Raw genomic sequence first — 12,004 nt, 5'->3', positions numbered from 1 at the left:
TAGAGTAGAGTAGAGTAGAGTAGAGTAGAGTAGAGTAGAGTAGAGTAGAGTAGAGTAGAATAGAATAGAATATGGAGGTTAACACACAAAGCTAGCTTAGCATGTTGTGGAAATGCAGCTGCTAAATCTTTACTCAACCTGGGTAAAGATGTAAATACAGCCACAGTGCTTGATCATTTCTTTTGCATTTCTCCCAGTGATGGCTATTGAGCTTCCTTTATGCTTTGAGAAAGTGCTGGTGCTTTTTTTTCTAAATGGCACATCTTTCCTTCACCTTGAGGCTGAAGATCAGAAGTCCCCAAAGCTCCCAGACTGAAAGATAAAAAAACCAACCAACCAAAACAAACAAACAAACCCAAAAGCCTGGGTCCTTCTTGATGTCTTCTTTTGAGGTTTAAGTGAACCAGAGGAAACCAAGGGGGTTGAAGAGATATAATTGCACAGAAAGAGTCAGGACATTCATATTTACCATATATAATATAATATAATATAATATAATATAATATAATATAATATAATATAATATAATATAATATAATATAATATAATATAATGTAATGTAATGTAATGTAATGTAATGTAATGTAATGTAATGTAATGTAATGTAATGTAGTGTAATGTAATGTAGTGTAGTGTAGTGTAGTGTGTAGAGTAGTGTGTAGTGTAGTGTTGTGTAGTGTAGTGTAGTGTAGTGTAGTAGAGTAGAGTAGAGTAGAGTAGAGTAGAGTAGAGTAGAGTAGAGTAGAGTAGAGTAGAGTAGAGTAGAGTAGAATAGAAATTGGAATATGGAATATGGAATATGGAACAGAACAGAACAGAATAGAATAGAAATTAGAATATGGAATTGAATAGATATTGGAATATAGAATAGAACAGAGAATAGAGCTGGAAGGGACCTTGGAGATCTTCTAGTCCAGCCCGCTGGTCAAGCAGGAGAACCTATACCATCTCAGACAAGTGAATGTCCAGTCTCTTCTTAAAAACCTCCAGTGATGGAGCACCCACGATTTCTGGTGGCCAGCTGTTCCACTGGTTCATTGTCCTTCCTGCTTGGAAGTTTCTCCTTAATTCCAGGTTGCTTCTCCCTTTGGTCAGTTTCCCTCCATTGTTTCTCGTCCTTCCCTCTGGTGCTTTGGAGAATAGCTTGACCCCCTCCTCCTCTTTGTGGCAGCCCCTCAAATATGAGAATACTGCTTTCATGTCGCCCCTGTTTCTTCTTTTCTTTAGGCTAGCCAAACCCAATTCCAGTTAATTGTTTTAGTCTTGGCAATTTGTCATCCTTTCCGCCCATGATAATTGCACGGAGATTTCCTTCTGGTTTGAAGGGAATGTCAAAAGCCAATTCTCTTCCATCCAATTAAAAGAAGAGCAAATAAGACAGAGAGGGGAATAAAACAACAACAACAACAACAACTGCAGGAAACAGTTCAGAGGTTTTGTTTTGTTCCGCTGGCTTATTGTCTTAGTGTTTTATCAAGTTAGGCCATTGTATCTTGCAAGTCAGACTCAAAATGGGTGAGTGCCCAATCCAAAAAATTTCAAAAAAGCATCCCAGGGCTCCTCTGGGGAATTCTGCTCCAAGCCAGGCCGGTGCACTAATAGGCTTCCCAGAATCCCCTGCTCCCTGGGGAAGGAAACCGGGGGGGGGGCACGCGAATGCAGAACTCAGAAGCATCTGGGCGAACAGCGTGCATGCTGGGAAGCTGAGCCTAATCCGAGATTCCTGCCAGCGGATTCCCAGCCTCCGTCGGCGTGAGCTGCCCTTTTGAAGCAGCTCCATTATTCATCTCAGCAATTATTTGATGAGGGAAAAAATATATATATCCAGTCACTTTATGCAGAAGAATTTTGGCTAGAAAACAGACGTGCCTTCATTCTGTGGCTCATGGAAGTTCTCCTACTGCAGCAGATCCCAAACAAATATCACCCTATCACAAAAAAGACGTTGAGAGTTTGGGAAAAAAAAATCAGAGAAGAGCAACTAAGGTGATCCAAGGCCTGGAGACTAAAACGTACGAAGAACGGCTGCGGGACTTGGGTTTGGCCAGTCTAAAGAAAAGACGAAATAGGGAAGGTGTGATGACCTTAGTAGAATCTCCTTAAGAGGATTATGAAGCTGGGTCATCAGTATTAACTTAAACGTATATGTCCATCTCTGCTTAGCCTCGTTCCCTGATAGCTAAACTCACTGAATTTCTGTTCAGCCCTTGCTCCTTTTCAGATTCTTTTTATTGAAAGATATTCAGAATTTCAATGTTGAAAGATACCTGCTGAAGTTTAGAATGGAATGGAATGGAATGGAAAATATGGAATGGAGTGGAATGGAGTAGAGTAGAGTAGAGTAGAGTAGAGTAGAGTAGAGTAGAGTAGAGTAGAGTAGAGTAGAGTAGAGTAGAGTAGAGTAGAGTAGAATATCATCTGGAAGGGACCTTGGAAATATTGGAATATAGAATAGAATAGAATGGAATGGAATGGAATGGAGTGGAATGGAATAGAATAGAATAGAATAGAATAGAATAGAATAGAATAGAATAGAAAAGAAAAGAAAATATGGAATGGAATAGAATAGAATAGAATAGAATGGAATGGAATGGAATGGAATGGAATGGAGTGGAGTGGAATGGAATGGAATAGAATGGAATAGAATTAGAATAGAATAGAATAGAATAGAATAGAATAGAATAGAATAGAATAGAACAGATGGAATGGAATGGAATGGAATGGAAGAGGAATGGAATGGAATAGAATAGAATAGAATAGAATAGAATAGAATAGAATAGAATGGAATGGAATGGAATGGAATGGAATGGAGTGGAATGGAATAGAATGGAATAGAATTAGAATAGAATAGAATAGAATAGAATAGAATAGAATAGAATAGAATAGAATAGAATAGAACATGGAACGGAATGGCTGGCTCAGGAATTCTGGGAGTTGAAGTCCACAGGTCAGAAAGGGGCTATCGTTCCCTTGAGACAGCCGTACATTGAATACGATGGAGACAGTCACTAGACATTAGTAATAAGCACATCACGAGTAAGGTCGTTGTGGGTAACTCCATTTCGCATTCTGCTTTATCGCACTCCCCTCCCACCCACTCAGGTATTGTGTACAACGTGGCAGTGGTGACCGGGGATGTCAGAGGGGCAGGCACCAACTCCAAGATTCATATCGTCATGCACGGCTCCAAAGGGCTGAAAAACAGTGGGAAGATTTTTCTGGAAGGAGGGAAGTTTGAACGGAGCAGGACCGACCTTTTCAACATCGAGATTGCGGCTCTCCTGAGCCCCTTAAGTCGCATCTCCATCGGGCACGATAACGCTGGCATCAGCTGTGGCTGGTATTGCCAGAAGGTAAGGACATAATAATAATAATAATAATAATAATAATAATAATAATAATAATGATGATGATGATGATGATGATGATGATGATGATGATGATGATGATGATGATGATGATGATGATAATAATAATAAAAACGTTGGAAGGGACTTTGGAGGTCATCTAGTCCAACCCCCTGCTCAGGCAGTAAACCCTATACCATTTCGGACAAATGGCTGTCCAGTCTCTTCTTAAAAACCTCCAGTGTTGGAGCATTCACTGCTTCTGGAGGCAGGTAGTTCCACTGGTTAATTGTTCTAACTGTCAGGAAGTTTCTCCTTAGTTCTAGGTTGCTTCTCTCCTTGATGAGTTTCCACCCGTTGCTTCTTGTCCTAAGATGCCCTGGAACAGCTGTTCAAGCTTTCTTTCTCCCACCAGCAATATATATATATTCTTCTCCTGCCCTCTGGTGCTTTGGAGAATAGTTTGACCCCCTCCTCTTCTTTGTGGGAGCCCCTCAAATACTGGAAGACGGCTATCATGTCGNCTCCTCCTCCTCCTCCTCCTCCTCCTCCTCCTCCTCCTTTTCCTCCTCCTCTTCCTTCTTTCCACAAACCTCGCTTCCTTCTAGTATTGCTGATGTTACCTACTTGGATAATGAGATGTCTGCAAGGAAACAACCAAGATCAGTGATCACCAAGGGCTCCACAGTCCTTCTCCTCCTCTTCCTCTTCCTCTTCTTCTTCCTCTTCCTCTTCCTCCTCCTCCACACAAACCCCATTCCCTCCTCCAAAAGGATAGCAGAAATTCAACCTAGGATGCCTGATCCAAATTCCCAATGTGCTATACGTGTCGGAATATTGCAAGGGAACAAAAAAAAAACACCATCACCCCAATTATTCTTGTGATTTTAGTTATTAAATTAAAAAGCTATTCATAGGACTGTGAATCCAAAGAGGTTAATGTACGGACGCTCAGTTTGTTTTTAGCTTCTTTTTTCTTTTTAAAATTTGTTTTGCCCTTTATCACCCATCTGGTCATTTCTAAAAATATCTATTTTTTTTTTTAAATGTATTTTTTTTATATAGAAAATCCTTGGTCGCTGTGGATCTGGACAAGTGACATTAAAGGTGCAGGAACAGACGCTCCCATCTTCCTCCAGGTTTACGGTGACAAAGGAAAATCCGATGAAATGAAATTGGACAATAACTCTGACAACTTTGAAGCTGGTCAAACTGACAAGTTCATGGTAGGATTTCTTGCGTTATATTTGTGCTTCAAGGCTCAGTGGAAATGTTGTTATTCGCAACGTGGTGACACAGGGGTTGGAACGCAACATTGCAGGCAAACTCTGCCCACAGCCTGGAGTTCGATCCTGACAGGGCTCCAGGTTGAGTCAGCCTTCCGTCCTTCTGAGGTCGGTAAAATGAGGACCCCAGATTGTGTGGGGCAATATGCTGACTTTGTAAACTACTTAGAGCAGGCTGTAAAACCCTGTGAAGTGGCATATAAGTCTAAGTGCTATGGCTAAATGCGAAGGAATGAAGGAAGGAAGGAAGGAAGGAAGGAAGGAAGGAAGGAAAGAAGGAAGGAAGGAAGGAAGGAAGGAAGGAGAGGGAAGGAAGGAAAGGGAAGGAAGGAGAGGGAGGGAAGGAAGGAAGGAAAGAAGGAAGGAGGGAGGGAGGGAGGGAGGAAGGGAAGGAAGGAGAGGGAAGGAAGGGGAGGGAAGGAAGGAAGGAAGGAAGGAAGGAAAGAAGGAAGGAAGGAAAGAAGGAAGGAAGGAAGGAAGGAAGGAAAGGAAGGAAGGAAGGAAGGAAGGAAGGAAGGAAGGAAGGAAGGAAGGAAGGAAGGAAGGAAGGGCCATGATGGCACAGTGGTTAGAATGCAGTATTCCAGTCTAACTCTGCCCGCTGCCAGGAGTTCGATCCTGACCGGCTCCAGGTTGACTCAGCCTTCCATCCTTCCCCCTTCAGGGCCTGGAGCAGACCTGGACATTTTATAGTCCTTGGGCCACATCTGGCCCTTTGGCTGTCTCCATCTGTCCCCCCAACCTCCATGAGGTCAATCAAAAATTAAAAAATCAAATGTAAATAAGTGTGCTCTTACAAGGCGTTGCTTTCATTTTGAAGGCAACCTGTTTTTTTTGTTTTAAGTATTGCATCCAGTTTTGGTCGCCACAATATAAAAAAAGATGTTGAGACTCTGGAAAGAGTGCAGATGGCTAATGTCAGGCTGGCAGGATGGGATGCAAAGCTAAATGTTATTGGGTTTGCTGCTTGAGCAGCAGGTTGGATTCAAAGATCTCTAAGGTCCCTTCCAATCCAAGTCATTCTGCTTCTGTTTATAGTTCTAGGAAATGTATTTTCCTGGTTCTACTATTGACCTAGAACCAGGGGTCTGCAACCTTGACAACTTTAAGACTGGTGGACTTCAGCTCCCAGAATTCCTCAGCCAGCTATGCTATGCCAGATCCTCACGTATCCATGGATACCTATGGATAGCCTGGCCCAATTGCTTCTTGGAAGACTTAACCGACAGTATTTTGTGTTAAAAATAAAAAAAGGAACAGTCCTTTTTACTTTGGTATTGTCGCTGTATAACCCTTGGAAGGAGAAAAAAAATTATCTACCCCAAGATATGCAATTCTGGGCATTTGCCTCTCATCTACTGTAGGTTTTTATCTGTGCCATAATCAAGAACTCTGAAATCCTTTATGCCAGCCCAGAATAGTCAACAATACCCAAGATGAAATCAGTTAATGGTGCTTGCAGATGTCTACTTTTATTTATTTATTTATTTTAAAAAAACACACCTAAAATTCGCACTGTTGCCTAGTTTGAATAATGAAATGTCTGCAAGAAAACAACCAAGCTCGGAGATCACGAAGGAGCCCTCGTTTCAGCTGTGAGCTACCAAAATTCCCCTTTATTAAAAGTAAAATTAAAATTAATGCCCACAATTTCACAAGACAGCTGCGTCTTGAACGCTCCCTACATTCTCGCACCACCTTCAGTCAGTTTTGGCCACTGTTGCCTTTTTAATAAACCATGGATTTATTATTTAATGTCATCAAAGTACACTGATTGAAGCATTGATTAGTTCACAGAAAATGTTCATATTTTTTTTCTGGTCCAGCATTGCTGCGCTTGTGATAGAAATGTGTTAGCATGAATAAGGCAGCTGCCCAAAAAGCTAATACAATCCTAGGCTGCATTAACAGAGGGATAGAATCAAGATCACATGAAGTATTAATACCACTTTACAACGCTTTGGTAAGGCCACACTTGGAATACTGCATCCAGTTTTGGTCACCACGATGTAAAAAAAGATGTTGAGACTCTAGAAAGAGTACAGAGAAGAGCAACAAGGATGATCAGGGGACTGGAGGCTAAAGCATACAAGGAACGGTTGCTGGAATTGGGTATGTCTAGTTTAACGAAGAGAAGGACGAGGGGGGACAGGATAGCAGCGTTCCAGTATCTCAGGGGTTGCCCCAAAGAAGAATTGGGGGTCAAGCTCTTCTCTAAAGCGCCTGAAGGCAGGACAAGAAGCAACAGATGGAAACTAATCAAGGAGAGAAGCAACCTAGAACTAAGGAGAAACTTCCTGACAGTGAGAACAATTAACCAGTGGAACAACCTGCCTCCAGAAGTTGTGAACGCTCCCACACTGGAAGTTTTTAAGAAGAGACTGGACAGCCATTTGTCTAAAATAGTATAGGGTCTCCTGCTTCAGCAGGGGGTTGGACTAGAACAGTGGTGGCGAACCTATGGCACGGGTGCCAGAGGCGGCACGCAGAGCCCTCTCTGTGGGCACGCGCACCGTCGCCCCAGTCCTAGGCCTTCAGCTGGGTTTTATAAAACCTTTTCGCTTTAGGCCTCCGCCGCCGAGACAAAAAAAAAAGGTTCAATCAATCAGTCAATTTCAACTTCTCGCAGGAAAAAAAAAGATCTTGCAAAGTTGGAATTGGTTGATTGAACTTTTTAGTCCCACCCAGTCTGCCGTTACCACCACAGCCATGCCCACCCAATGGGCCACACCCAGCCAATGGGCCACACCCACCCGGCACCCGACGATGCATAAGTGGGTTTTGGGTTGCAGTTTGGGCACTCGGTCTCTAAAAGGTTCACCATCACTGGACTAGAAGACCTCCAAGGTCCCTTCCAACTTTGTTATTCTGTTAACGCGTTTATGCTTATTTGTATAGATTGAGCTTCCAGATCTGGGTACTTTATTCAAAATTCGGATATGGCACGAGAAACGGAGTCCTTTTTCTGGCTGGCATCTCCACGAGGTAAGAAAAATAGGATGTTTCAGAAGTCAACCCTAACCTCCTGAGAGTAGTAAGCCATACTAACAGCCACGCACAAATGCACTACTAATAGCTTTTTGAGAGCTCACGGCCAACGCGAACACTGACCCAGGGTAATATTCAGAAAAAATGAGCAGATTTTTCTACTCTTAAGGACCCTTTCGCCTTCTGAAAGATCTGATATGTCATTTCTACGCTTAATTATCCACTCTGAGCCACTGGGATGGACCCACCTGCCCATTTCTGCACCTTGTATCAGAAGAAGCAGTTGCACAAATGGGAACAGCTGTCAGCAAGAGCAGCAAAAGTGATAAAGGGAGTTGCAGACGGAAGTCCTACAGGTAGTCCTTAACTTAACCATTCATTTGTTAACCATTCAAGCGTTAATACCACTTTACAAGGCCTTGGTGAGGCCACACTTGGAATCCTGCATCCAGTTTTGGTCACCACGATGTAAAAAAGATGTTGAGACTCTAGAAAGGGTGCAGAGAAGAGCAACAAAGATGATTAGGGGACTGGAGGCTAAAACATATAAGGAACGGCTGCTGGAATTGGGTATGTCCAGTTTAATGAAGAGAAGGACAAGGGGGGACATGATAGCAGTATTCCAGTATCTTAAGGGTTGCCCCAAAGAAGAGGGAGTCAAGCTATTCTCCAAAGCACCTGAGAAGCAACAGATGGAAACTAACCAAGGAGAGAAGCAACCTAGAACTAAGGAGAAACTTCCTGACAGTTAGAACAATTAACCAGTGGAACAACCTGCCTCCAGAAGCTGTGAATGCTCCAACACTGGAAGTTTTTAAGAAGAGACTGGACAGCCATTTGTCCGAAATGGTATAGGGTTACCTGCCTGAGCAGGGGGTTGGAGCAAGGTTCCTTCCAACTTTCCTATTATTATTATTATTATTATTATTATTATTATTATTATTATTATTATTATTATTATTATTATTATTATTATTATTATTATTATTATTATTATATTGATTATTATTATCCTTGATTATTTTCTATGGAGAGTCTCCGTCATCCAGATCGCGGTTATCCCAAAGATGTTTTTTCAAAAGGCAACTGGACTTTGTTTTTTCCTTGAAAACATCTCACTTCTGATCCAAGAAGCTTCTTCAGTTCCAACGGAACGGTGGAGAATGAAAGGATTTATATGCCTGCTAAGAGCACTAACGACCAGATGACTACAAGGAATATAGATCCTTCCATCCTCTCCCATTTGATCAGAACTGAAGAAGCTTCTAGAATGAGCAGCGAAATGTCTTCAAGGAAAAACAAAGAAAGAAAAGTTGCTGTCAACGCTGCTAACATCGGATGTTTTTGCACTGATAACAAAGGGAAATGCAGCCATCTTTTACCTTTTGCTTTTAGAATTAGATGATGCTGGGAGGGGGGGGACGTGAACGAAAGCCGAGCTAGACATAACAACACTAAATCTAGGGTGAGAATCAAGGTAATTGTAACCAGAGCTGATAAGGACTTGGTGGGCTGGAGAACTGGAGAGGAAGCCTGCGCTTCAAGCTAATTGGGGCATGTGATTTATGCCTGTTAATTGGAGGAGGGAATTGTGCTTTGATACTAGGTGCTCAGGGGAGGGGAATTCAGATTTTGGCTTTGATTATGCAGTGCCGAAGTTATGCTGCTCAAAATAAAGATTCTTGAAGGTAAACAATGCCTGGAAGTTCTTTAGAAGAGTTTCATCTGTCGGAAACGTGACAGTTGCCTTTTGAATGACTTTGGGACTCCACTTTTCTTTCCTGATTCAGAATATTATTAATAAGGATGATATGTTTTGCTGATTCATGAACTGGAACCGTTCCCAGCTTGGTCTTAAGCACGTTTACCCAGAAATAATCCCTCTAAGGGCATGTCTAGTTAAATGTCTTGAGATTAAAAACCTTACAGATGTAATCCTATATGTTTATCCAGATGTGAACTTATAGCTTGGGCCAGCTGAAAGGAAGTTCCGATTTATTAGACAGATGACATAAACTTCTTAAATATATCTGAAGGGCAAACAGTTTAAATACCACTGACTTCAGGTTTTCCCTTAACAGAAGAGAATTTTAACCTGTTTTAGAAGGGATATTTTGCTGCGTTTTCCCAATTCAGGTCCACTGCATTTTTATTCAGTTTAATATTTAATTGATATAATAGTTTGTTTAGGTCAGCCTTCTCCAGTTACCTGGTCATTAAATTTCCTGCGACATTTATTATAATTTTGGTCACCATAATCACAAAAAAGATGTTGAGATCTTGGAACAAGTTGAGAGAAGAGCAACTAAGATGATCCAAGGCCTGGAAACTAAAACATACGAAGAACGGCTGCAGGACTTAGGTTTGGCCAGTCTAAAGAAAAGAAGAAATAGGGGAGACATGATAACAGCTATTCCAGTATTTGAGGGGCTGCCACAAAGAAGAGGAGGGGATCACGTTATTCTCCAAAGCACCGGAGGGCAGGATGAGAAACAATGGTTGGAAACGGATCAAAGAGAGAAGCAACTTGGAATTTCTAGTGGCAAGCTGTTCCACTAGAAACTTCCTAACAGTGAGGACAATTAACCAGTGGAACAGCTTGCCACCAGAAATAGTGGGTGCTCCATCCCTGGAGGTGGAGACTGGACAGTTACTTGTCTGAGATGGTATAGGTTCTCCTGCTTGAGCGGGAGGCTGGACTAGAAGACCTCCAAGGTCCCTTCCAGTTCTATTCTATTCTATTCTATTCTATTCTACTCGATTTCATATTTTCTATTCTATTCTATTCCATTCCATATTTTCCATTCTATTCTATTCTATTCTATTCTATTCTATTCTATTCTATTCTAGTCTAGTCTAGTCTAGTCTAGTCTAGTCTAGTCTAGTCTAGTCTATTCCATATTTTCTATTCTATTCTATTCTATTCTATTCTACTCGATTTCATATTTTCTATTCTATTCTATTCCATTCCATATTTTCTATTCTATTCTATTCCATTCTATTCTATTCCATTCCATATTTTCTATTCTATTCTATTCTATTCTATTCTATTCTATTCTAGTCTAGTCTAGTCTAGTCTATTCTATTCCATATTTTCTATTCTATTCTATTCTATTCTATTCTACTCGATTTCATATTTTCTATTCTATTCTATTCCATTCCATATTTTCTATTCTATTCTATTCCATTCTATTCTATTCCATTCCATATTTTCTATTCTATTCTATTCTATTCTATTCTATTCTATTCTATTCTATTCTATTCTATTCTATTCTATTCTATTCTATTAGTTCCAGAATATACACTACAGATAGTCGTTGACTTACAACAGTTCATTTAGCGACTGTTTGAAATTACAACGGCACAGAAAAAAGTAACTTATGACCATTTTTCACACTTACTACCAGCAGCATTCCCATGGCCAGGTGATCAAAATTCAGATGCTTGGCAATGGACTCATATTTACAACGGTTGCGGTGTCCCAGGGGGTCATGTGATCCCCTTTTGTGACCTTCTGACAAGCAAAGTCAATGGGGGAAGCCAGATTCACTTACCAACCATGCTACTAACTTAACAACTGCAGTGATTCACTTAACAACTGTGGTGAGAAAGGTCGTAAAACAGGGCAAAATTCACATAACAAATGTCTCGCTTAACAAAAGAAACTTTGGGCTCAACTGCAGTCCTACGTCAAGGGTTACTTGTACTGTATTAACAGACCTTGGCAATTATTTGAAAATGGAGATCCCTGACATAACTCTACAAAGGTAGAATAATTCTGTTGCATAACACAGGTAGGTTACAGAGTTAGGAAGCCAAGTGTGGCACAATGCAGTGTTTCAAATTTAGGTATGCATCTAAGCCCACCTTGAATTCCACTGACTGTCAACATCCAGCTCAGGAATCCAAATAATCCGAATAAAACTCCAGATTCATTTAGTTACTGTTTATTGAATACACAGCTTGGTTATGTTGAAGAAAAACTAACTCTGAAGTTCCCAATTCATAGACTTAAACAATAGTTCCCAGCCAAACCCCCAACGTCTTGCATAATTCATATCAGAAATACGGCATCCAGTTGAAATACGGCATCCAGTTTTGGTCACCACGATGTAAAAAAGATGTTGAGACTCTAGAAATAGTGCAGAGAAGAGCAATAAAGATGATCAGGGGACTGGAGGTATGTCTAGTTTAATGAAGAGAAGGACCCGGGGTGACATGATAGCAGTCTTCAAGTATCTCAGGGGTTGCCCCAAAGAAGAGGGAGTCAAGCTATTCTCCAAAGCACCTGAAGGCAGGACAAGAAGCAACGGATGGAAACTCATCAAGGAGAGAAGCAACACTGGAACTAAGGAGAAACTTCCTGACAGTTAGAATAATTAA

At 41.1% G+C, this 12,004-nt stretch overlaps 1 protein-coding gene across 1 annotated transcript in view; it reads left to right on the top strand.

Annotated features, from left to right (window-relative positions):
- The window catches only part of LOC107297214 (lipoxygenase homology domain-containing protein 1-like), a gene marked incomplete at its 3' end in the record, with an annotated part of 116,762 nt that overhangs the window by 31,226 nt on the left and 73,532 nt on the right, over window positions 1-12,004 (top strand). The window contains exons 7-10 of the mRNA XM_015826572.1: window positions 3,103-3,353; window positions 4,265-4,301; window positions 4,413-4,573; window positions 7,532-7,618. Of these exons, the coding sequence (XP_015682058.1) occupies window positions 3,103-3,353; window positions 4,265-4,301; window positions 4,413-4,573; window positions 7,532-7,618 (536 nt within the window). The remainder of the gene's footprint in view (window positions 1-3,102; window positions 3,354-4,264; window positions 4,302-4,412; window positions 4,574-7,531; window positions 7,619-12,004) is intronic.

The sequence above is a fragment of the Protobothrops mucrosquamatus genome, unplaced genomic scaffold (assembly GCF_001527695.2).
Source record: "Protobothrops mucrosquamatus isolate PMUCROS unplaced genomic scaffold, P.Mucros_1.0 scaffold3188, whole genome shotgun sequence".
NCBI lineage: Eukaryota > Metazoa > Chordata > Lepidosauria > Squamata > Viperidae > Protobothrops > Protobothrops mucrosquamatus.
This window is presented reverse-complemented; position numbering and strand designations above follow the sequence as displayed.